This window comes from Cnephaeus nilssonii (genome assembly GCF_951640355.1).
Source record: "Cnephaeus nilssonii genome assembly, chromosome: 16".
Lineage (NCBI taxonomy): Eukaryota > Metazoa > Chordata > Mammalia > Chiroptera > Vespertilionidae > Cnephaeus > Cnephaeus nilssonii.
Genome location: NC_137087.1, coordinates 14,635,203 through 14,662,049, shown reverse-complemented (window position 1 = coordinate 14,662,049; position 26,847 = coordinate 14,635,203). Strand labels below are relative to the sequence as shown.

General features: G+C 52.9%; 1 protein-coding gene across 21 annotated transcripts in view; it reads right to left on the bottom strand.

The window, feature by feature from the left end:
* Positions 1-24,970, bottom strand: part of KCNMA1 (potassium calcium-activated channel subfamily M alpha 1) — a gene marked incomplete at both ends in the record, with an annotated part of 694,964 nt that extends 669,994 nt beyond the window's left edge. For all 21 annotated transcript variants that reach the window (XM_079794081.1, XM_079794087.1, XM_079794070.1 and 18 more), the window contains one exon: positions 24,596-24,970. In XM_079794081.1, the coding sequence (XP_079650207.1) occupies positions 24,596-24,970 (375 nt within the window). The remainder of the gene's footprint in view (positions 1-24,595) is intronic.
* Positions 24,971-26,847: the final 1,877 nt, after the last annotated feature.

The following is a 26,847-nucleotide window of genomic DNA, read 5'->3' as shown; positions in this document are numbered from 1 at the left end:
TATGGAGACAAAGGCCCACCTGCCCTCACCGAGCCCATCTGTGACACGTGTGCCACACACACACACACACACACACACACACACACACACACCGACAAACACAGAATCTTTTTCTTCCCCAGCCACCAGCAGCCCTGTCTGTTCCATGATGGGAGAGATGAGAATACAGAATCCTGGAGGTCAAGCACAGCACATCCCGGTCACAAACAATCCCCTGGCTGAGGGAGAGCCACCAGACACAAAGGCCATATTGTGATTCCATGGACAGCAAGTGCCCACAGAGACAGAAAACAGACTGTCCAGAGGCTGGGAGCAGGCAAAGCGGGGAGTGACCACTTAACGGGTACAAGGCTTCCTTCTGGAATGATGAAAATGTCCTGGAATTAGACAGTAGCTATGGTTGCACAGCTTTGTGAATATACTTGAAACTACTAAATTGTACACTTTAAAAGGATGAATTTTATGTCAATTAACAAGAGAAAAGACTCACTGGAAAACGCCACGGAGCGGTCAGGTTCTCAGGCTCTGGGGCCAAACTGTCCGGGCTCAGCTCCTGGCTCACGCCACACACTGTATGAGCTCAGGCAAATTACTTAGCCTCTCCGCACCTCAGTTTTCCTATCTGTAAGTTGGGGTAATAATTGTGCCAACCTCACCAGGGCGCTATTTCATTTGATCACATGTAGGGGACTTTGGTTGACTGCTTCGGAAACTCCCACCGCCACCCTTCCTTGCAGACCCCGTTTTTCATATGGGGTCTTTAAGGTTCTGAGGACCCTGACCACACCCTCTGGCCTTGGTCTGTTCAATCAGATTCTCAGGGCCTGTGTACGGAATGCTCCAACAAAGTTGCTTCACTTCCTGCCCTCGGAACTGTGGCAGCAACTGGGAACTCAGGCGAAGCAGCCTCGGAAAGATGCCACCTGTGAGACAGAAAGAAACCGCATCCGAGAGACATCCCTGAGCAACTGGGTTAAGTCTCACCTGATGTCACCCACCGTTTCAATTACATGAGCCAATGAAGTCCCTTTAATGTCCAAGCCCATCAACATCACCAGCATTCCCACTGAAGCATAGTGGTCCCTCCTTTGGAAAACTGCTGTTTGAACTACTCTGTTATTCTTACTCTCTTATTCTGTGGGTCAACGCTGTTATTTTTAGACTGTAAAATAACTGTTTTTAGCTTGAATAATAGAAAAGATAAACTTAATTGTCTGACCTTGCAAGCTAGCCATCTAACTGAAAAGCTGATATTGATGCGAGGTGCCTGTATAGATATGATACTCAAGGTTATAGGTGTCTGTATAGATATAATATGTACTCTAAGTTACAAGGTGTCTGTATAGATATGACAGGTGTTTGTTAGATATGATATGTACTCAAGGTTGCAAATTGTCTGTAAAAGTAACTTACACAAGGACCCAAAAAGATATAAAAAGAGAATGCTTCCTCCTTTGGGTGTTCAGAATGTGACAGAGGTAATCTGCTCTGAACCTGCGCGCAATAAAGATGACTCCTAACTAATTGGCTGATTAAAGCGTCTTGTCCAGCTCGCTGATTTGTGATGCACTACCACTACTTACCATCAAAAGCATCACAACTGATTCAGCTACGTAGGCCCTCCTGACACATCCGAGTTCTCAAAGTGGGAGCTACTGCGATTTTTTCCAAACTTCTCCGAGGTTCTTCACCGAGGTCAGTGTTCACCCAGATGCCCAGAGATGAGCACTATTACCTTATAACCTTATAACCCAATTCTATGTGCCTGCAAGGGGAAGCCACAGGCAACTTCATCGAGGGCCCTGAAATCAGTGCACACAGCAGCACTGCTGGGTGATTTACTGTGTGCTCAGACAAGACGAGGGAGGCCGGGGAAAGAGTGTAAGAGAAGAAAAAGGCTCTGTGATTTATAATCCAACAGAGGAGTTTGTAATCTAATCTGCAAGCCAGGCTCAAGGGTCACAAAACAGGAAAGCATATATTTGCCTCGTTACATGATTTAAGCAATTCAACAGCAAAAGCTGAAAGGATTCAAGGAAGAAAAAGAAATGGCGTTTGAGTGGCTTTCTGGTTTTCCTTGGTTCCCTGTGTTCCCACAGGGCCTGTCCAGACCCGAATACCCTTCCTCCAAGACCGTGTGGAGGGAAAGCAGACCAGAACCCAGCACCAGGCCTTCGTCCAACAAACCCCAAAGATAACACACGTTCTGTGTACGTGGCCAGAGACCCAGACATTCTGGGACCTGCTGGCTACAGTACTCGAGGCCAGTCCATTTCTCCTCCCCCAGCTTCTGTTCTTCTCCCCTCTCTTCCTCACAGTGCAGCAGGAATGTGATTCATGAAACAATTATTCTATGGGATCCAGGGGCAGGGGGAGGCGTCTCCGATCCAGAGAAAGCAAAATATAAATGATGCAAAGAGAGATCAAGATGCATGAATATTCATCTTTTCCCCTTGTGATGGGAACCTGATTTGTGGAGCGTTCTCGGAGCTCCGTTCCCTCTGAATTCCTCCCAGCGCTCGTGGTCGGGATATCCCATCCTTGGGCCAGATGCTCATCACAGCGTGGACTCTTGCCTCCAAGAACTGGCGGTTACACGGGTGCGTACGTAAGCAGCATTCACCAGCCCGTACGCCGAAGACCTGTGCATGCCCTGGGTGTATGCAGACCTCCATTTAAAAAATGAAAGTGAAAACATCTGCAGGTTCCTTCGCCTCCGTCCTTCAAGGCCTGTTTCAAATTGGACATTCTTGACCTTGCACTCTCCAGCACTACCCCCGCCCCTTGCCTCCCAAGCATCCCTGACACACTCCTGGCCCCAAAACAAAACAATGAAGGTAAAGAGAGACCCACTGAAGCCATTTGCTCCCAGGAAGACAAAGCTGGCCTCCCACCACCACCACCACCACCTAACCTCCCCCCCAACCGCAGCCCCACCCTGCAGAGCGGCATACAATAGGTGCTTGTATAGTGTTAATTGAGAGAGTAAATTACAAATGGTCTGGAACTCTTGACCACACAATAGAGCTGTGCCTTCCACCTCTTGGGATGCCTCCGTGACAGGGGTGATTCCTCAACCTCTCGGAGTCTTAGCTCCTGCAGGGCACCTGCCCTTCAGGGTTGCTGTGAGAATTTTAGATGCCAAGTGGCCAGCTCAAACTGGGACTCACTATTCGCTCAGGAAGCAACAGCTCCCCTGCCCCAACCTTCCCCCAGCCACAGCACAGGGTTTAAAACTCCCCAGAAGCCCCCTAAACCCTGGATGACTGGAGCCTAACCAGCCCCACCCGTGGGTGCTCTGTGCCTCTCCGATACACTCTGCACCCCATTCAAGAACTCAAAGCCATCTGGCCCCAAAATAACGCTTCTGTCTAAAATCAGACCCAGTGTGGGTAACAAGTCAAGTAAGACGGTTATGGATGCCTTTGGGCCAAGTGAGTTTGGCTACCAGAGGGCCATCCTCAGAGGAGGCGGTTCAGGCTGCAGGTGGCCCACGAGGCAACACAAGTGTGCACCGCGGGTTAATTGGCAGCAAACAGATGCCGGATTCATTCCCACGTGCAGCAACAACTACACGCGCTCTGCTCTCTGATGGGGTGTTTGCGTTCGGGCTAAAGTCGCCTCCTCTGTCCAATTTGCAGCAATTCGGCTCAGCACAGTGCGACCAGGAACTTGGCTCCTCGCAGGAGGGCGGGGGGCTGGCCTGACAAAGGCCCCTTCACTAGGGGACTGAAGGAAGGACATGGGGTGAGTGGGGAAGAAAAGAAGGACTGTCCTTTTATCAGACAGAGGGGAAGACTGTCCGCAGGTGGGAAGCGGCCATCCGGCACGCAGAGCAGACAAAATACTCTTTCTCCTGGAGAAGCTGGGCTTGAGAGGCTTCCGGACCCCAGGCCAGCCTCTGGGAAACAGATGGGGAGAGGCTACCTTCGCAGGCCCACCCCCGGCACCCTCACCCTGCCACTGCCCAAGCCTTGGCCCCCCTGAAGGCAGCCTGTCAGGCCAACCTCACCCGCAGACAAGACAGAGATTCAGTGCCCAAGACATAAACGTAACCAGCGTGGCCTATTAGTCAGCTCATCAGCAAGCGTTGTTGAATGCCCATTTGTCCATTCATGTGCCCAGTGTCTGCCAAGTGCCCACCTTGGGCCACTCCACAGGCTTGGCTGCGGGGATACAGAGGTAAATGAAGCCCACAGCCCAGAGCGTGCCGACTCCTGAAGGATCCACAGTTAGGAGCTTACAATCTAGCACAAGAGCTGGGCAACGTAGAGAAAGGGGGGATCCTCTGGAGCTTGTCCCCACCCCTCAGCATAGCGCTTGGGGTAAGGTGAGCCCACAGTGGCCTTGGATACATCTGCTTCCGTTAAGGGGCATCGTTCCACTGGACTCCCAGTGAGAACGGTGGCCGCTGCCTACTGAGTGCCTCTCACGTGCGAGGTCGAGCTTTCGCTCGGATCTGCGTCCTACAGGCAAGGGAGGCTGAGGCTTGGGGAGGACAGGCCACCGGCCCAAGACCACACAGCCCGTCAGTGGGAGAGGCAAGAGCCGAGCCCAGGTCCTTGTGCCCCAAGTGCCATGCCCCTCCCCCCTCACCACCCAAGCAGAGGAAGGAGCACCCATGTCCCCCCTCACCCAGCCCCAAGTCACCCGTGGGCTCCCCCAAGGAAGCACCACGTGACCGATGACCCAGGGAACCTCTTCACAGCCTGGCACGGTGTGTGACAAGTTGCCAATGAGCAAAATATTTGCTTAACCGAAGGAATGTGGCAAAATAAACTCGAGGTAAGAGGAGGTGGGAGGTGGGAAAGAAAGGCGGCCCAGTGTCTTCCTGGAAGGGTCAGTGAACACAGAAGATGTTTTTGTTGCCTCGGAACACGTAATCCCCAGGAGAGGAGCAAGTCTGAGCACAAACAGCAGATGTTATGTCCACCTGGGGGTAGGCACCGGGCCTGCCTCGTTGTGTCACACGGGCTCCTAAACAGGGAAACGTCAAGTATGAAATAAGCCCCCCCCTCCTACCCCCCCCCCCCCCCCCCCCCCCCCCGCGCCCAGGTGGGGAGCCTGAGGTTTGCGAAGGCCCTTCTTGTGGCCCTTACAGCCCAAGAGGTCCTCTGGCCCTTTCACAGCTCAGCAGCCCCTGCAGGCATTCTCAGGACAGAAGGCTGGCCAGGACCGGGACAGACGGCCCACCAGACTCCAACGCCTCTTCACAGGCCCTCGGCCTTCCTTCCGGGAGAAGCACTCTCCAGGCCCTCCATCCTTTTCTACCTCTTTTGTTCTCTCTGCCATTGTCTCCATCTGCCTGAGGCAGTGGAGGGTGGGCGGGGCAGGGCAGAACATTCAGGAGCAAAATCAAAGTTCCTACAAAAACAGGGTATCACTGGAGCCATAAGGGACCCTCAGGATCGCCTCATCCAACCTCATCTTTCTGGTGGGCAGACAGAGGCCACCGTTTGAAAGTGAGGTCGCTGGTACTCCAAAAGTCTTCCTTTCTCGCCCCTCCCCTCTGTTTCTTCCCATCCTCCTCCTTCTACAGGGGAAGGAGAGGGAGCATTTCTGACCCCACTTTTCTCTTACCCTAAGCTCTGCCTCCATATGTAGTGTCCCACGGAAAAATCACCACCTCAGTGTGGACACGCCTTGGTGCCTCCGGCTCCAGGCTGCCTCCTCCTCGGCCCAGTGGCATTCTCGCCAAGGCTACCGATGGAGGAGAGGGGTCTGAAACAAGTCATCCTCGCCTGTCATAGCAGGCGCAATCTATTGAGCGCCTAAGAGGTTCTGAGTGCTCATAGAGATGCTCACAAGAACCATACAAGGCAGCTATTTTTAGTGTTCACATTTCACCCATGAAGAAAGTGAGCTTGGCGAAGTGAAGAGGATTGTCCAGAGCCACCGAGCTAGTGCCAGATGGAGCTTGGATTCAAGCCTGCCTTTGTCCAACTCTAAGCTCAGCTATAAAGTTCACAAGCCTGGATTTAAGAGACCAAAGCCAGCATTCAAATGAGTGCTGCCCCTCTGCGGAGGGGAGGGGGCGGGAATCACACGTCTGATCCAGCGCTGCAAAAACTCAAAGCATTTCTGGATTTGGAAATCATCGACAAATTTACGCCCCACCCAGAATTCAGATTCAATGCATCATAATCACATATTTGGGAGACCAGAAATACCTTCCCCTCGTTGGCTTTCTCTCTTATTCATTACACTGGCCTGGAAGCTGCCTCGGGAAGTTTCCTAAAAGCCAGCTCACCTTCAAATGCTGAGATGTCACTCTAAGAACATTCAGGAGAACACACCAAAGCCATCACAGGCCTGTTCCCAGGAGACGCTCCCTTTCCAAGCAAGGATGCAACACTCAGCCTGCCTGTCAGTCCTGCACTTGTTCCCAGCATTCTGTGATGCTGGGCACTGAAGTGCATTGGCAGAAATAAACATAAAAAGGTCCCCGTCCTCTTGAAGCCCTCGATATAGGGACTATACTTCAGGCAATTTTGCAGAGGACCTCGACTGCCCCAAGCACCACAGATGCAAAAATGACCAGCATACAGTCTCACACTGCAGGAACGCTGCATGCCAGCAGGGGGCAGGCATCCCAGCCACCCCTCCAGAAGTTGGGTGGACTAGAGCAGCGGTCGCCAACCGGTGGTCCGTGAGGTCTGAACGGTTGGCGACCGCTGGACTAGAGTGAAGAGTCAGGGAAGGTGGAGTGGCCACCTTGAAGGTGGCTGTCCATGTTAGGAAGAGTCATGGTCTATGGTCCATGTTAGAGAAAGAGTCAGTCACCCAAAGGTGACCAAAGCGAAATAACAAAAACAAACACTCACATAGCACTCATTACGTATCAGGTGCTACTCTCAGCAATGACACCTAGTATCCTCCCAACAACTCCAGGAAGTGGTTACTATTATTAGTCCCACTTTCCAGGTGAGTAAACTGAGGCACGTGGAGGTTAGGCAACTTGACAAAAGTCTAAAAGTCTGCAAGTCGCAGAACTATGGCTTGAGCTCAAGTAGTCTGGCTCCAGAGGGCATGCTCTTGATAACTACACTGAACTAAGGAGAGATGATGCTCATTTGGACATGTAGTAGGTTCTGGTCCACTGGGTCTTAGAAAAGCAGCCCCGTTACTCCTGTTATTACTCACGTTCGCTCCCCTGTTATCTCAGCAGTGAACTCTTGAACTCGCTCTGCTAAAACATGATATCTGAACTGGGTAGGACGGGCTAAGATGACATCTCCAAGGCTGAAGCACCACCCCAGGGAGGAAGACCAGCCTCTGCCATCCCTCCCCCTTACGCTCTTCATGTGCTAGGCAAAGAGCCACTCAAGGTAACGTTCAGAGCAGGAGAGCGCTGAGGGGCAGCCGTGCTTCCATCCTGAGGAGCCCTGTGACTCCACCACCCTTGTTACCATGGAGGAGAAGAAAGGACTGTCATGTGGCCACAGCCGAGATGCCCTTTTCTCTTTGGAATGTGGAGCGGGGAGGCAAGGAAGCTCCTTGGTCCCCTTGTTCCTAAAGGCGTTTAAGAAGCAGAGTCAAGCCGGAAGCAGGGACAAGAAAGGGGAGATTGAAGGAAGCCCGGAGCAGCACAGGAAGTGGCTCAGAGTCAGAATCTGGAGCCAGAAAACCCTGTGTTTGAAGAAACGCTGCCACTTATTAACCAATGCCCCTTGGGCAAGCACCAGAACCACTATAAACCTCAGTCCTCAGTTTCAGCTCATCTATAAAACAGAGATAACAGTAGTAATCCCTACAACATAGGCTTTTTGAGATAATTAAGTGGGACACCATGGAGAGTGCGTCACACTGCATGGGACAGCTAGCAGTACCCAGCAAGCATCCAGTGTTGCTGCGGGGTCATGGTCATCATTAGCTACAGCAGAGCCCGCTGTGGATGGCAGAAGCCCTTACCCTAGTATTCTCCCAGCATGGCAATCCAGAGCCCTTTCTGCAGTCTGGGTGTTCTCCAAATCCATTTCCTACTCCTCCTGGGTGCACTACTACATTCCCCAGGATCCCTTGCAGCTAAGGTACCATGTGACTGAGTTCGGATCACTGGACTGTGTGGGCAGAAGTGATGTGAATGACTTCCAGCACTACTCCCACGAAACCACACCTCCTGGTCCTTCCTTCTCATTCCCGTTGTGTCAGCTGGATGCAGAGGATTCAGCAGAGACCTGCAGGGCCCCCTAGAAGATGGCAGATCCAGAGGTGTAAGCAGCCAAGGTCCGTCTCTCCACGTGGCACCTCATCCTCCAGGGCCCCTCCATGTGGCCTGGATGTCTCAGGGTGGTCAGACTTCTTACATATGGTGGCTGGCTTCTCAAAAGCCAGTGTTCCAAGAGACCAAGAGGGAAGCTGCAAGGGTCCTTCTACATGCTCTCAGAAATCACAGCATCCTTCCCACCACGTTCCCTTGGTTATGAGCAAGTCACAGAGCTAGCCCTGACTCAAAGAGGGGACTACCTGTGAGCATGAACACCAGGCATTGTGCTCACTGATTCTTTGAACACTAACGGCCACATTATTATTGATCCCCTTACTACCCAGCCTCCAGGACCCCCTGGAGGAGGCAAATGAGATCAAAGGAGGAAAATGACTGGGCCTGCCCACAAGGAGCATCAGATGGATGGTGCTCACGTGGGCAGAGAGGACAAAGAGAGCGGGAGGATCAGGAGAGAGCAGACCTGACTCAGGTGGTTGGAAAACACCTGTGGCTCAGGCCCGGGCACCCTGTGGTGGTGACCAGGCAGCTCCGCAGTAAAACCAGCTCCTGACCGTGCCAGCTCAGCACTGGGACTGCGCGGCAGTCCGGCGCACCAGGGCCTGGGAAGGGGCAGTGGATTGTGGACCTGTTTACTCTGGCTCGACCTCCTCACCCTGAACCAGCAGGCACCATGACCAGCAGAAAGGCCAGTTATGCAACCGCCCTCGCAGCAGGCTGCCAGCCTCAGAGACCCAGCCTGGCTGCCAGGCCTGGTGGTGCGAGGGCTGTGGCCTGGGCTCGGACTGCCATTTTCCATCCAGGCGCAGGATGCTCCGCTGACAAACACCTGGGGACAGCGGGCGCCATGGGAGCGAGCTAAAAATAGCACAACTGGCAACGGAGAGGCCTCTTCTAAATCCTCGGGGACCTGTTTTTGCTCATCCATGGGCCTTAAGACACACACGGGTGGGCACCTGAGCATCCTCTCCTCTCAAAGAACAAGTGCGGGGGCCTGGGAGGCCTCCTCCTCCAGGTCGGCAGCTGCACAGTGGTCAGAAGTCACAGAAACAGCCTGTCCCGGGGGCTGGGCCCACCTTCACACCCCCACGTCCACTGCAGGCTCTCTAGCCACCCCCGTCTGACCAATTCTCGGTGTTTTCCAACTTTTCTGAATCTCAAGTGACCTATGTTTCTCTTACTGTTGGGCCTCGCACTGTTTAATTTCTCAGTGAGTGATTACACCAGCCCAGCCAGACGCCTAGAAGAGCCACACGCGTGGACGTGTGGGCCGTGAACTGCACAATTCCGGGGCATGACTGGTGACCACGACGTGAACGGTACCCCTGCAATCACGCAAAGTGGCGACGGGCGCTGCCAGGGAGGAAACCGTGTTTTACACACCCCGAGCCCTCAGAAGAGGACAATCATGCAAACGAGGACGCATGGACTGACCAGCTCATTTCTTGCCTCCAAACATTCCACGCACGGTGTTTGGCAGGCACCAGGCCACAGTGCCCAAAGGTCTAGAAAGAAATCCATATTGTGATACAATAATGCATTTCCAGCCATGGAGGTGGAGAAGGGCAAGGATCGATCTTCCTGAGGCAAGGGAAGATTCATGGCCACTGACTGGGTTACCTCCGCCTTCTTCGGAGTGTGCAGATTAAACTGTTTGCCCCACCGACATCCGAAATGCACTTTATTTATAACAGATCAGGGAATTCAAATATATTTATTTGCTTTTCACAGAATGCCCATGCTTTCAATAACACAGCTTCAGAGTTTGAGATATGAGCAAATGGCATGTGGACATAATTCTGCATCAGGATGGTTAGGGTCACAGCCTAATGACAAGACTGCTAGTGGGTGTCAAACATCTCCCATCCTCCAGATCTCCTGTCTCCTGCATGTGCGTGTGCGCATACACACACACACACACACACACACACTCCTCTCAAGTTTCTAAAAATATGTTTGAATTCTGCAGACTACTCCTCATACCTTCCATGGATGTGTTAATATTAAAATTCGTGTTTTTATCAAGGAAGACCAATAGCCAGAAAAATGCCCCAATATGTACTCCATGTCTCACATATGCCTCCGTGCAGGGACATGGGTACATAGTTCGTAAAGCACAACTGGATTATCTGATGTGAATGCCATCGCCGCCCTGGAGATGTACGGTGAGCAACCTGCACGGCTGCACACAGCACACTGCCTATCCGGTAGAAAAGGTAATTCCCATTTTCCAGCAAAGGAAACCAAGACTTTCAGAGATTAAAAGGACTAGGTAAGCTTTAAGGTTTGTTTCCATCCTGATAGAACAGAATTCTCTGAACTGTCAGAGGGATCGCACATCTCATCTGGGGATGGTGCCTGAGTCTCGACACAGTGACTCCTCTCTTCAGTCTTCTCTGGGGCCTGAGCTGCTCTCACTGTGCAGGGCTGAGTGGAGCAGAGCCGACCTGCCGCTGCAAGAGGTATAATTCTAGGCACACAGTGCAGGGGTTAGATGTGTGGGCTACACTGTCACCTGCCAGGATTGAATCCCGCCTCTGCCCCTCACTAGTGTGTGACCCTGGGCGAGTTATTCAACCTCTCCATGCCTCCGTTTCCTAATCTGTAAAGTGAGGATGATAATATTTATCATGGGGCTGTTGTGGGGATTAAGTAAGATAACACATATAAAGAACTTAGAAACTACCAGATACACAGTAAGCATTCAATGCTTGCTATATAAAACTTTTTTAATAATTTTATTCTCTATGCCTCAGTTTTTTAATCTGTAAAATGGGGATTATAAAAGTGCTCCATAAGATTGTTCTTGAGGTTTAAATCTATATATATAAAACCCTAATATGCAAATAGACCAAACGGCAAAACAACGGAACAACCGGTAGCTATGACGTGCACTGACCACCAGGGGGCACATGCAGAGCATGGCGGGCATCAGCCACGGAGGGATGGTGGAGCAGATGAGTTGGGGTGCCAGACCAAGGGGGGGGCGCCAGTCCTTGTCATCAGGGTGAGCCTCTGGTGGGTACTGAAAATTCTTTGCTCCCGCATGCCACGGTCCCGCCCAGCACTCGCACCCTCTGCTGGCCCAATCACTCCGCACCGCCAGCGGGTGCGAGCAAGGGCCGGCGCCTTCAGCGTGTGGGAACGGCGGCGGTGGGAGCTGGGCTGCCAGCAGAGAGAGGACCGGGGCCTGCGGCGGGATGGGCCAAGACCCGCCCCTGTGCCCACCACAGCCTCACAGCCCACAGTTCCTTTTAAGGTGCATGAATTCATGCACTGGGCCCCTAGTAACGTAACAAAAACATAAGGAGTTTTAACACAATACTTGATGCATAGCAACTATTCAAAAAAACATTTTTCCCAAAGAAAAAACTCCAGTCCACATAGAAAGACTTACCAAAACAAAACACCACTAAGTGTGGAGACCAATGCAATGCCTGAGGAGGAAGAGGAAAAGGCTAAGAAGAAATGTTTGAGAATCAAGTGCTGTTTCCTAAAGCAGGTGACAGAGAGGATATATTAGCGATGAGAGCTCTCTGTCTTCAATTCATTCTCTCTGAGGTCAGGAAGTACAGAGGAGCAGAGTGAGCAGGCGCTGGTGAGCTGGGGAGGAAAGAACAGGCACGCCTCACTTGCCAGTTTCTCTTTCCACCATTAAAACCGTTTCAAAGCCCTGCCTAGCACTTAAATAGCATCATCCCTAGAGATAGCTGTTTCAGTTTCATTACAGACTGTGTTCATAGCATACAAATAGAAGCCTTCATGATTTTATTAGTTTCCATGCAACTCAGGAGAGATTTGCATGATAACATTTCAGCTCCTGATTTAAAGAAGGGGCCAATTAAAACCAGCGTGCTTGCACTGCCTGTCACTGGGAAACGAAAAGGTTGCCCGAGTTTTCAAACGCTGTCATACAAATCTGGTTCCTGGCCACAAATCAAGTGTTCAGCACTTGTAGGATATGTCTGCCCCCGCCCCCCACCCCCTTTCTCCCCGGAAGTGTTAAACTATAAGACAGGAAAAGCTAAGGAAGTAATTTTGTCTGGGGTTCCTCAAGTCCTACACAATCACCAATTCACTCAATAATACCCAAAGCTACCTGGTACTTTGTGGCTCTGGGAAGTGTTCGTGTAAGGCAGTGGTCGGCAAACTGCGGCTCGCGAGCCACATGCGGCTCTTTGGCCCCTTGAGTGTGGCTCTTCCACAAAATACCACGTGCGGGCGCGCACGTACAGTGCGATTGAAACTTCGTGGCCCATGCGCAGAAGTCGGTTTTCGGCTCTCAAAAGAAATTTCAGTCGTTGTACTGTTGATATTTGGCTCTGTTGACTAATGAGTTTGCCGACCACTGGTGTAAGGTATCTGTGACAGGTTAAAATTTAATACATGGCCCTGGAGCATAATCTAATTGAGGGTATGTAACCTAAGAGACTATTCAGTAAGTTCTACCATACTAGCAACTAATGAGTTGCAGAGTTGGGGTGGGGGTGGGGGGGAGAGGTTTGGAAGTGATTGAGTATGTGAGGATCACCCCTTCAGACACTCCCCTGGGCCACAGAAGCTGCGGTCATCTGGGCCCCCCTCCTGGCAGCTGGACTGCTCCGCGGAACAGGGCTGAGATGAACATTCTTGTTCTGGGGTTGCTTCTGAGGCAGGTTAAGAAAAAGCATCAAAGTTAAGTTGATTTGCATGACATTCTCTTTAATCAGATGTTTCTTTTTATGCCCAACCTCAACACAGCCAGGCCTATCACAGTCTATCCTATAATTGAAGACCTTTTTATAACTTTTCCTCCACATCAAAACTTAAAATTGAAACCTCAATAGTAGTGTGGCTATATCCTTAGAAGTAACAACATAGTCACAAAATCCTGTTTCTGAGACTTTTTTTAATGACAAGTTTGATGGTATTTCTGATGGGGTCTGTGTCCCCAGATTGTAATTCTTAAATATGCCATCTCATCAAAGCCAATACTGAAGTTTTCGGTACGTGTCCATCAGATGTCACTCTTGTGATTTCGAGAACTGCTCCATGATCCCACTGCCCTGAGTAAGTTACTCCTGGGTTCTTTATCAGGTACAATGAGAGCGCTGAAATCTGATTTAAGAAATGCCTGTGTATGGAAACCATTGAGTCGGAGAGCATGTTAACCTATGAGAAAACTGGGGCCCAGAGACGGTGACCAGCCGAAGACACCATAGCCACGCACACATCAGCATAAAAAACCCAGCAGTCCCTTACTTCCCTGCAAGAATAAACACCAGAGTCTGTGGGCAGAAAGAGGGTTGTTCTGTCTGCTCTTCTGCTCCCAGTGCGGATGCCATCGAAATCGAACCAGGCCCACCGGGCACTTCTCCTGGGACCGCCAGTTACCAATGCTCAGAGGAAGGATGGTAGCCGCCCCACCAACAAAGGTGCGCGCCGTGGTGGAAATGTGTCTGGGAAGGAAATGTGCCCAAAGATAACGGGGGTCACCTCTAGGAGGTGGGAAAGGAAGACATGTTTCCCTTTTAAAAATAAATTGTGGTAAAATAGACAAAAGTTACCATCTTAGCCATTTCTTGGTGTACAGTTGAGTACACATCATTTTACATTCCCACTAACAGTGCACAGTGTGTGCAAACCTTCACGTCCTCGCCAACACTAATTATTTTCTGAGTTTTTATACAGCAGTCATACGAGTGGGCGTGAAGTGTCCTTTTTTTCAAGCATATTCGCATTGTTATGCATAACTTTTTCATTTTGCAAAACGGATATTCTAAACCCATTAAACAACTCGCCATTCCCCAGCCCCTGGTAATCTGCAATCCACTTGCTGTCTCTACCAATGGTGACTACTCTCGGCACCTTATGTAAGTAGAACCATACAGTAGAACCTTTATGTCTGGCTTATTTCACTCAGCTTAACGTTTCCAAGGTTCATCCGTGTTGTAGCATGTGTCGATTCGTCCTTCCGTTTCACCCTAATACTCCATTGCATGTATATACATCCATCAATGGGCACTTGGGCTGCTTCCACCTTTGGGCTGTTAGGAATGATGCTGCTGTGCACGTAGGTGTACAAATATCTTCTTTTGGATCTGTGCCCAGAGTGGATCTGCTGGGTCATAATCCTATTTTTTTTAATTTTTTGAGGAACCACCATACTGTTTTCCACGGTGGCTGCATCACTTTACATTCCCACCAGCAATGCACAGGTGTCCGAGGCTCCCCAGCCCCGCCACCACTTGCTGTTTTCCGGGTTTGACAGAGCAGGCACACTAGCGGGAGTGAGGTGTGAGGTGTCCTTTTCTTTTAATGCCTCTGCACTGCCCACATTTTCTATAAGGAATATACTGTGCATTTAGAGTTAAGGACAAAAGTGTAAAACGCAGAAATTGCAAAAGAAATTTTATGGGGAAAATAAGGTTGCACATGAACTTAAGAAAAGGGTTTCTTTTTTAAGACTGAGGCAAGCCGTGACTTCTCTGTTGGGTTCAGCTGGAGACGCCATCCCATAATTTTCAAGAATCTTCCCAATGATCAGCTGTGCGGAATGGCCGGCGGAATGGCCATGACTCCTGGGCAACTCGGCCAACCCCTATGAGCCCGGGGAGGAGAGTGCTCCCAGGGCACAAAGAAGGAAAACAATGTCTGAAGCTGTTGCCGGCTGAAGTTGGCCATGAAAATCCCAGCACCTGGATAAACCCCCTCCTCTTCCAGATCTTTCCACCACACCTCAGAGCCCTTATCTCTGGTTCTCCATTTGATTACTGCCCCATGCCCACTTTCTCACCTTCCAGAGCCACAAAGGGTCCACTCCCCGAAGTCACAAGTTCAATCAGCAACTTCTCACGAAGAGGAGCAAGATTCCGCTCTTGTATAACAAGCTCACAGGGAAGATCCCGGGAAGCCTGGACCCTGGTGCCTGGGTCACAGGGCCACAGGCCCACACGAGCCATTAATCAGATGGGACTTCCCACTAGAAAAGCTACAACCTTCCAAAACTGCAATCACTCTTTCCACTGGTCTTTATATATCGCTTCACTCCTTGGGGGTAAGGTCCCTTGTCACCATTTACATAGTAAGACAAATAGACTAAAGCAAAATCCATCCGATTATATATTGATCCAACCTCTAGCTTCCATAAGAGAAGTCCTCACTTCCTTGGTGTAACCACCTCCCTGCATCCCTGCCCTCCCTCGCCTTCTCCTCCTGTACGTTCTCGTTTCCACTCTGGCTTCTTCCTGCTCTGCACAACAGGGGAAATGGCAGCGCCAGTATCTGGAAGCCCAAGAGAAGAGAAGAGATGAGCAGTTGGGCAGGAATGATCTTCAATTCTAAGCGGCACCTACATTTAAATGATGCAAAAGAGGCTCAAGACTTGTCTGTTCTCTTTCCTTTAGGTAGAGCTGACACACAGAAAGCAGAGCCCAACTTGGGCTTCTTAACAAAGGATCCACGCTCCACATCTGGATTCTTGGCATGGCCCCAAAGCTACATCTGCTCTCGGCCAAGCCCAGCACTAAACTGTGAAGGAAGATGAACTCTGGAGACACAGGCACGCACCATAATGAAAAGGCGACCTAAGGGCCCAAGGGGCAGCCAAAACCTCCATCCACAGCTTCTGGACAAGACCAGACAGATTTCAGAGGGCACAGTATAAGAACCAATAGCCGGAATGGGCCATTTTCCCAAACTTTAAAGAATGGAGCAAAAGGACACCCCAAGAGAGAGAAAGTGTCCTGCACAGGAGCAATACAGGTTAAGGGCGTTGTATGTCTCAACAACATTGCTGACACCTCAATACCGCCCCACCTCTGGGTCTTCCTGGGCTGGATTTAGAATTTGAAGCCTATCATCCACCAAGACTTGTTCCAAGGGTCCTGAAATGAACCAAAACAAAGAGGGACGAATGCAAGGAGAAAGATCTTTCCATTCATTCAAAGGGGCGGGGGATCCCCAGTGGAATGGTGGCCTCAGGAGATGATGACACCCTCATCTGCGCTGGCGATGGGGCAGAGGGCTCCCAGCGCGGCCCAGACACCAGGTGGCTTCCTGTGGTACTGGGGAGGAGGCAGGACCGGGCCCCGAAGCCCCCTTCCACCACTCGGACTTTGTAATTCCATGTGCTTCCAAACTTGCAAGATCAAGCCCCTATTGTTGTCCACTAACCTCCAAACTTCAGCCCCTCTGATCCTGGACTTGGCAGAAACCACTAAGGAAGAAAGGAAAGAATGATGAGCAAAAGGAAGGAGAAAAAGGAAGGAATATAGGCTTTTCTGCTAATTGCCTTGGCAATACCCAGAGTGCACGGGGATGTGGCCCCTGAGAAAACCTGGTAGGGGGCAAGGAAACAGCATAAAGAATACCCGTCACTGAGATGTTTTGAATAACTACGCGTTGGGCCATGGAAAGCGTTAGTTACACAGGTCATGAGATCTTCCAGGGAGATGGCTCGGAGGCCGGCTTCACGATGTTAAGTAGACCCATTGTGGACCTGGAATGCGATTACATTTCCAAATTGGCAATTAGACATAATGTCCCAAAGACAACCACCTAATAATGCCAAAAACAAAGCAAATTTCATCTTCAAGCTGCCCTTCTTTGGAAGCTGCCCTTCCATCCCCTGCCTGACTCATGCACCTCATGTACAACTGCTCGTCCTGAACTAAATCCTTGTCACCCACTGGTCAAGAGAGAGCAGGCGGTGTGGACAATTAAAATCCAGGAGTGACTCAAACAGCACTTGGTCACCAAATCAGCTCATCTCATTCACCCAGAGTTTCTTCACAGCTTCTAACAAATTACAGCCCCCGCAAAAAAAAAAAATACAGCAAAATGTGTTTGCACCTACTACATTCCCACCCAGCTCCCAACTAACATACGTGCTTGCATTTATAGGACTCACTTCCCGCCCTCAAGGGGTTTGCAGGCAACTCAGAGATCAGACATGTGCATACCCCAAAAGAAGATAACTGGGCGCTTTTGCTTGTGACCCTGTCAGCTAAAAGTCAGAGCTGGGTCTTATACTTCCCCTAGCACCTAACTCGGTATACAGGATATGCTTACCGTGCAATGAGAGCAGAAACCACCACCATGATAACCATTCTATCTGAGCACTGACTGTGTGTTGGGCATTATACTAAGCCCTTCTTCATCGGGGCTGCTGGAGATGCTCGTGGGTCCAGCATACTCCGGGCCCGCCCTTGGACAAGGAACAACAGAAAGCACATCTCAAGGAAAAGCCCCTGACAGAGTGAGCTGCGACAGACCTTGCTGCGGGGAGAGGAGCTAGTCTCCGTTTCCTCAGCGGGGTTTCTTTCTTTTTTTTTTTTCCCCACTTGTTTTTTATTTAGGTATTATATGTGTACATATCTTACCATTGTCCCCCCACCCCACCCACACCCATACATGCCCTCACCCCCCAGAGTTTTGCATCCATTGTTTATGCTTATATGCATGCATACAAGTCCGTCCGTTGATCTCTTATCTCCCCCACCTCTCCCTAACCTTCCCGCTGTAATTTGACAGTCTGTTTGATGCTTTACTGTCTCTGTATCTATCTTTTTGTTCATCAGTTTATAATGTTCTTTATTATCCATAAATGAGTGAGATCATGTGGTATTTTTCTTTCTTTGACTGGCTTATTTCACTCAGCATAATGTTCTCCAATTCCATCCAGGTTGCTGCAAATGATGAGAATTCCTTCTTTTTTATGGCAGCATAGTATTCCATTGTGTAGATGTACCACGGTTTTATGATCCAATCATCTGCTGACGGGCACCTAGGCTGTTTCCAGATCTTAGCTATGGTGAATTGTGCTCTCAGCGGGGTTTCTGAGAGGGGCCACGGGAGGGCTGCACAGCACAGGGCCACCCATCTCCCCGCACTCGGCCACCAGGCCTCCAGCTCAGTCCTTTCCAGTTGCACCTCTGCCTAGGAAGGCCCACCCAGGTCCCGATGGAAAGCCAGGCGGGCATATTGCTTTGCTCTGACTTCAAACACTCTGGAGGGAGTGGCCAGCAGCTGGCTTCCTGGAGCATCACCACAGCGCAGCCTTGGCCACACCGCGAGCCTTTAATTTTGCAAGAAGGTGGTTTGGCTGGGCAGCCATCCTGGACTTCAGAAAGCCTCTCCCCTTGCAGTGTGCCCAGCTGGCAGGAGGGAGAGCCCACATGTTGACCGCACACAGACCACACCCTGTACATCTGCAGAACCCTGCTCTGGCCACCACAACCCTACCCCAAACCAGTAGCGCCAGTGGGTTCCTGGGGAGCAGGCGCCTGAACACTCAGCCTTAGCGGGAGGCGCCCGGGCTGAACCGCAGCACCTCAGAGAGGCTGAGCGGTTTTCTGGACCTGGCCATCCAGCGCAGTGACCCTCCCGCTTCTCATCCCTTCCCACCGCTGAGGAGTGGGGAATTTCCATACTTAAAAATACGCCTGTCTTCGGGGAGGGGCTGCCTGGAGGCTGAGGTCTGGACCAGACCCTCGCTACTCACACTGTGGTCTGCGCAGCACGGCCCTGCCAGTGTCCTGTCAGAAATGCAGGATCTCGGGGCCCACTGTGGACTTTCTTAATCAGAACCTGTACTTTAATAGCTCCTCAGGTGATTCATGTGCCTATTAAGGTGCGAGAAGCCCCAGGATTAGACGGCTAGATGCTCTATCCAGCCCTTGGAGGGGAAGATCTGACACCCCCGTTGAATATTCCTTGAGCCTTCTATCCAGAATGCTGGGTCACCCCTGCCGCTGGAAGGTGGGGCCTTTGAGTTTCCTTCTCCATGTGGCCAGGGCCGATTCCACCCACTCGGGAAGCATTTCAACAAAGGAGACACGCGTGCCCCCCACTGCACACAGAATGGCTGTGGGATTGCAGCGGTCCTGCTCCAGCCCGATCTGGCCTGACCCCCACGCATGACCCCATGAAGACCAGTGCTCTCAGCTGGGCCCCAGGAGCTGTGGCATCCCAACACAAGTACAGTTTTTTCCATGGGACTCCACAGCTCTGGAGTCCCAGGAAGGTGGCGGCGGCTGCTGTGATTGGCAGGTTAGCATGGCCACTGCCTCTGTGAGCAGGGACATCCCTGGGGCCACTTTGGGAAGGAGGTCCTGGCATTGCAATCCACGCCAACCTGATTGCTTGAGCACTAGGCTTCTCTGCCCTAGTGAGGGGGTGAGGAGACAGGGAGAAAGCCGGAGAAACCGACAAAGCTGGCATTACCCCTGCTGCCAGGCACCCAATGAATGTCCCCATTCAGGGAAGAAGACAGAGGTGAAACCACTTGGCCTTGACCTAGGAATCCTTCCTCCCCCAGGCCAAATGCTAGGGCGGTTCTTCCTTTCCTCCTGATGCATGTGTGGGCAAGGGCCCTGGGCACTGGAAGCAGGGCCAGCCCATGGCTTACAGTTGCCGTGTCCTCCTAGGAAGTGCTGTAAGATAGAGTTAAAGGGAGTACCTATCCCATAGGGCTGTGCTCTATTCCAATCCCCAATTTGCAGATGAGGAAACTGAGGCACATAGCAATAAAGTCCTTGCCCAAGGTCACAGGCTGACTCTCAGGTATGCACAGCAGGCTCGACATCTAGGCAACGCTGCTCTAAGTGAGCAGTCAGGGGCAGCTTAACCAATGTCTCTCCTGCAGGATTCCCCCAGCCTGGGCTCTCCCAGGGGCACGCAGGTATGCCATGACTCTCCATTTTCTCACAAGGTAACTTCAAGGGCAAGTGCTCCACAGAACTCACTTCGGGAAACGCTAAAGCTGGTCCAGGTAGAGAGCATCCTGGTTAAGATACTGTTACCTTATTGGGGGAGCAGGTCTGTGAGCTCCAGGATGGGGTTAACAGGGATTAACAGGGCGCCGAGCTGAATTCTTAAAGGAATGGCTGCACCATTGCAAAACACACTCTGAGCTAGAAACTTCACCCAGTCTCTCAACTCCTTCCACTTTCTGACACTGAATCAGAGAGCAGGAACGGACATGAGGAGCCAGAATTCAAGGGATGGGGGACAGCCACACCTGCCCAACAAACCTTTCACTTCTGATGGGTCTGCAGCTCCTGGAGCCCCATCCTGTCAATGCTCATCCAGGGACCGCCACACCATAATGCACCAGCCATCCTGCCAGGCCTCATCCACAGAGCCCGCCTTGGCTGCCCCTCCCCAATCTGCCAGCCCTGCAACAGCCAAATGCCCAACCTCAGGCTGAATTCAGGGTTTTGAGATTCCTTCTGGCTCAAAAGTTCTATTTGTTGTAGTCTGTGCCCTACAGGGGCCAAAGGTTAAGGAACCAAGAGAAAATAAACTCACCACTCGGTGAAGCTACAGCAGGTCCCATCTGCAGGAGCCCTGCTAACTGCCAGGCATTTGCTGGATGCTACATGCCCATCACTGCCATTCCTTATAAGAACCCTACAAAGTAAGCATCACTGTGCTCTTTTTACAGATGAAGAATTCAAGGCTTGACATGGTTGCCCGACAAAGACGCCCTACTAATAGATGTGAGATCCAGGATTTGCACGTGGGTCTGACTGTAGTCTCTACTCAAGTGTGTATTTCCATAAAGAGAGCCAGGCACGAGAAGCAAGAGCTGCCTGGATAAGAGAAGGTCAGCTGGAGTGGGACTGAGAACTTCTCCAAGGCCTAAGTGATCTCATCCAAGGAGCCTGTGAAGGTCGTCCGATGCAGCTGATCCCCAGGACGCGCGAGATGAGACACGAGGGCCAATGTGCATCGAGAATTCAGAGGCCCTGAAGCTCCAGCCCTGATTGGATGCATCAGGCCAGACCCTGGGTAATTACCAAGCCATAATGGGATCTGATATTTATATTAGTCAGGAGCCTGACAGAGAACACGTGTTGTTTTTTTCAGACACAACCATGGAGACAATACCTCAATAATTCATTACATGCAGACCAGCCTCAATCAAGCCCAAACTTCTACAGGGGGAACAGCTCTAGCTCAGGGCAGTAGGGAGGCCGCCACATGAGGCCCCTCAGCAAACCAAAGCTCCCCAGGAAGCCGGCCTCAGCTTCCAGACCAATTGAAAGACAAGGAGACTGTGTGCTGGACGAGGGGCAGGAGATGGAGAGAAAGACACGGGGGGTTGGGGGGAGGCGTGGACGGCTGAATTCCTAAAGGAATGGCTGCACCACACTCTGAGCTAGAACTTTACCCAGTCTCTCAACTCCTTCCACTTCCTGACACTGAGTCAGAGAGCAGGAAGGGACATGAGAACGCAGAATTCAAAGACCACGTTTTAAACACAGGAAAAGAGACCAGAGAGGTTAAGTGACTTCTTCAAGGTCACGGCCTTCTTCAGGCTGCCCGAGCAGCTCCCTGTTCACACCAGCCTGCTGCTGGACTGGACCTCAAAATGTCACGGCCCAGTCAAGAGAGAGCTCTGATGAGACCCAACAGAAAAAAAAAAACACAATGTGACCAAGAACAGAAAAGGGCACAGCACTGAAACGACTGTGTCCAAGGTCCCAATAGGAGGGGAATGTGATTCATGTTCCTATGTATTTCCTCAAAAGAAAAACCCACACACAATTCTTTTCAAAATAATGGAGTCATTCACCATTTGGGATTCAGAGGCCAAAGGTACCGCCGATGCATCCACAGTCCCAGGTTCCTTTGATCAGAAAGGATGGTGTGGTCCCAGAGGCCCAAAGCCTGTGGTTCACAGCTCCCTGCCGACTTACCTCCAGGGCAATTTCTGATGCTAAAAAGACCAGCCTCCCAATGGGCCCCAGCTCCTGGTCAAACCATCTTGGGACTGAATGAAGGTGAGGGGGAACACCTGTGAGGACCAATAGCATTCTGGGGAAAAGCAGCCCAGGTTTGCTTGAGAAACCCAGCAGTGAAAGTAATTATTCCAAGTTCAGGCCAAATGCACTCTTCTGTACTACCAAATACTTAGAAAGCAAAAAGAATGAAGGGCAAAAGATTCATGACTGCAATGGACATCAAGGGTAGAAAGAATAGTTTACAAAAGGCCTAAGTTCTTACCACTGGGGATAAAGAGCTACACACGGTTTAATTGAGCAAATCAAGGGGCACGTAGAAAGAGATTCTGGGCGTGGCTTAAAACAAACTCTGATGGTATCAAAAGCACCCAGACCTGTTCTACATCGCCTCACATCTTCCCAACCAACTGCACGCATCTCTGATTTTTGGTAGAAATTTCTAGTTAAGTCAGCTCAGCAGGTCTTAGAGCTACAAAATATAGCCTCCTTGTAGGGATTATTTTATTTTTCTATGATCATTGCCAAAACTCTATTTTCTTGAGAAAACTGACAGAAGTTGTGCTTGGTCATCATTCAGGAAAGCGATTCTTTATGGGAACGATATGATTAGCATTTCATCCCGGGCACTGCAGTGGCACTGATGTATATATACCCTAGAGCAGAAAGATGTTGGAGAGTGCTTAAAACCCCAGGACTTACAGAAACACCCAAACTTACTTTGATTCCTTGAAAAACAAAGTTTTCATTATCATCAAGATTGCCCAGTTGCTTATGGATAAGGAGACTGTTAAAAAGTTCAGCAAAATCACTCAATCACTCAGTCTAGAAAACATTGTAGATGCACACAGTCATAAGCTATCTTTCCCCTCAGGGCAGACACTGAAGCTCAGCAAAGGAACATACACTTCAGGGCTGAAGACTCCTGGGGTGGGGGGGGAGGGAAGGGGAATGGAGGAGAGTAAATGCATGGATAAGAAGGCCTATGAGTAAGCGGTAGTAAAGGGGAGAGCAACGCTAAGGACAGGGTCTCAGGGTCTCATGGTTCGGATTCTCCTTAATCTGGTGGTTCCTCTGGGAATTGGGAGGTTTTCCACCGTGACAAGTAAGGAGAACCCTCTGGCTGAGGCAGTAACTCCAAAGGAAACAGGCCAGCCCAGTACCCGAAGGCTTCGGGAGAAGCGGGAGAGGGAGAGAGGGAGGGCTTTAATTGTTCTCCCTTATTTCCAACACACCAGCATTTTCCAAAACACGAACGTGCTGCCACAAAACACAGCTGAGCTTCAGCACCCAACAGGATGTATAATTAATGAGGAGAGCGGGGTTCGGTTCACCCTGTGTCACCCAGAGCCCCTGTTTCCCTACCTCTTCCTGGAGCGACTAAGGAGCCTGCGACAAGTTGCTGTGCCCTGTGGAAGTTTGAGGGGCCCTCGGATGAACTTTCCCAGAAAAGGTGTGAACATTCCGAGGGGGATCTCCCTCTACCCTGCACTGCTCCCCTAACCCCCTCCATCTCCCCTCCCTCTGAAAATGCTGGCCCTGGGTGGTCCCCCAGGGTGGGAACTACTCAAACAGAAGGCAGCTGGGGTCACTTTTTTCCAGGTCTTTCTTTTATATTCTGCAGTTTTCTATGCCCCCCTAACCTTCAGCCAGTGGGGGCAGGAGGGCAGAGGTCAGTCTGTAGCGACCCAGCGACAGACCAGGCAGTGAGCCTAGCAGCCGGGCCAGTGAGCCTCGGGGCTGGTGGGCGTCTCTGCGCCAGGAATAGCCTAGCCCCACATGCAGCCACCTCAGAACCGGAGAGGAGGCTCCGCGTGAAACCGCGGCCTCCGCGGCTCCCAGGCGGACCTCCCGCCCCAGCTCCACGTTGCTGGTGGCATTGCCAGGGACCTAAAGGAGGTGGCATGGGGGCGAGAATACAGATGCCCCAGAAGCTGGAGTGGGGGTGGGGGGGTATGTTCCAGGAGAATATCTAAGGGATGAAAAGGGGGTGACATCAGATGTGTGACCTCGCCACACTCCTAAAGTGCCAACCTCCCTGAGTTACCTCCCAAACTGGGGTACATCTCCCCAACTTTTCTCGCCCACACCCAGGTTCCCCCATTTCCTCTGGCCATGTTCCTCCCCAGGGATTCCTAGTGCAAAAGGTCCCTCCTTTGCCGAAAAGACTTTCCCTTTCTTCTGACTCCACGAACTCCTCTCCCAACAGGTTTCTAAAGTGCGGCTGCCGTGCTCCCCTCGCCCACCGCTAGGAGCCGAGCGGCGGCGGTGAGCCCCGGGGCACACGCACCCAGCGCCCCCAGCTTCCACGTTAGCTCTCCCTACCCCGCAGCGCAGCGCTCGAGCGGCACGCGTCCCCCACCCCGGCCGCAGCCGCAAACACCCCCTACAATAAACAAGGGAGCGGGATGGGGAGTCCGCGTCCCGGAGCGCACCGGTTGGGGGCAACTCCTCGCCTCCGCCGCGCCGCCCGCTGCCCACATCCGAGGGCGCGGGGAGAGCGGAGGGCAGGGAAGCCGGCGAGGCGAAGGCAGCCTAGGATGGAGGGACGCGCGGCGCGGTGAGGAGCGAGGAGGTGGGATGCTGGGGACGCCGAGAAGCGGCGGGGCTGGCGCAGGGGACGGGCGCCCAGGGCGCGCCTTACCTTCGTCTTGCCCCCGCAGTGGCAGCAAACGGTCCACAGGTACTTGAGCGTCCGCCAGAGCAGGATGATGAAGAGGCCCCCGAAGAAAGTCACCATGGAGGAGGCCAGGAAAGCCCACCACATGCGTTGGCCCCGGCTGTCGCACGGCACCTCCATGGTCACCGGGATGATGAGCGCATCCATCTTGGGCTCGTGGACCGAGGACGAAGAAGAAGAGGAGGATGAAGAAGAGGAGGAAGAGGAGGAGGAGGACGCGTCTAGGCTGAGATGGTTCGCGTGGATATTGCTACTCATTCTAAGACTGCTGCCTCCGCCGCCGCCGCCGCCGTCGCCGCCGCTGCTGCTGCCGCCGCCGCCGCCGCCACCATTTGCCATAGCTAGCAACGGGCAGCGGGTGCAGGGGCTCGGGGGAGCTCCACCCGCCGCCAGCGCCACCCCGAACACCCATCAACAGCCATATTGCTGCTCCTGCTGCCGCCGCCGCCGCCGCGGAGCGCGGGGAGGGGGGCGGGGAGGCGCCTGGGCTCGGGGCGCTGTGCGCGACCTGGCGGGGTGCGCGGAGATATATACAGCCAGCCGCGCCGCCCGCCCTCCCCCCGGCCGCCGGCCCGCCCGCCCGCCCGGGGGGGAGGGGGATGGGGAGCGGGGGCAGCTCCCCCTCCTCCGCACGCGCCCCGCTCTCCCGGAGTCGCGCTGGCCCGGAGCGCGGCTGTTGAGGGGGCGCCGCGGGCTGCCGCGTCCGGGGTCTGCACCGCCCCCGGGCCCGCCCCGGCTCTGTGCGCGGGCCCGGGTGCCCTCGGCGCGGCGCCGCCCGCCGTGCGACACGCGTGTGCGCTGCGCTCTGGCCCGGGACCCCCCTCCCCGCGCGCTATTCGCGCTGCTGACGAGCCGCTTCGAGCTTATTAGGCGGCAACTCGTTAATAATGTATAATCGGCCCCCTCCGCCCGGTCGCCGGCCCTCCTCTCGCGGCTGCGCTCGGCTCGCGCTCCCCGCCCCTGTGCGCACTGGGCCGCGGCAGGTTCATCGCGGCCGGTCGCCGGGCGCCGCCGCCGCTAGCCCACGCTCCCTGAGCGCGTCGCCACCGCGGAGCCTCCTCGGCCCCCGCCCGTGCCTCCTCCTGCTTCCTCCGGCTCCTCCTCGTCCCCGTCCTCGCCGCCCGAGCCTCTTCGGCGCGCGCCCCGCGCTCCCCGCGGCCGCCAGCAGCTGCAGCAACTGGAGCGGCGCGGCTCAGCCGCCCAGGCGGGAGGGAAGGAAGCTCGCGGTGCGGGGCGCTAAGACTCAGGGCTGGGCCAGGGGCAGGTTGACCCCTCGGCAGCGGCCTGGCACGCACCCCTGCCACCCCCCAGTGTCCGAGGAAGAGCGCCCTAAGCCCAGGCACTGGTCCTCGCAACTCTTTCCAGTGTTCTGCGCCCCCAGCACAGCTCCCTGGAGGTCCCGAAAAGGATGGGTGGGCCCCCATAGCAGGCCATTTTTTCCCAAAGGAGACCCCATTGGGGAGGGGAGGGGTGACCAGCTGTGGACTGGATTCCACAGGCCTCACGCCTTAAGATCCTAGATCCTGGGCCTCGGGAGGGAGGAGGGCCCTTCTTCAAGGTACACAGGCTAGTTCGTCCCCCACCAACCCTGAGTTCGCTCCTCAGTCCCCCCTTCCTAAATTCTCCTGGGCCCTGTGCGTGGAGGCAGGGCCATCGGGAGGCTGGGAGGCTGGCGAGTGGTCTGCGGCCTTGACAGCAGCAGGTGGTTTTTCTCCTGAAGGGACAGAGGCTGCCTAAGAAAGTAGACAAGGATGGGCAGGGGGCCTTGGCTTCGGGGCGGCGCAGGCTCCAACCTGCAGTTGAGTTCCCTAAAGTCGCTTTCTTTTATCTAGCTGGACTCCATGGTGTGAGGAGGGCAGCTACCATAGCAGAAGGGGTGCACCGGGCTCCATTCAAGCCCACCTTTCCCCACCAAGGTCTTCCCTCCTCCCCGCTTAAAGGTGAGAGTCTGGGTTTGTTCCGCAGCCTTTATCCCTTTACCCGGAGGGAGTCCCCCTTCTGATGTTCTCAGAAACTTCGCGGCCCCCCCCCCCCCCCCCCCCCGTGTGCTACCAGCTGGGCTACAGGTTCTTCCAGTGCTGATTAAGAGGAAGATGATCACACTGTCCCCTCACTGCCCACAGTGGTTTCCCCAACACTTCCAGCTCATTAGTTTAAGTCTAATTGGAATTCTCCGGTTCCTTTCAGCCCTTCCTGTGATGAGGGGAAGTTAGCAT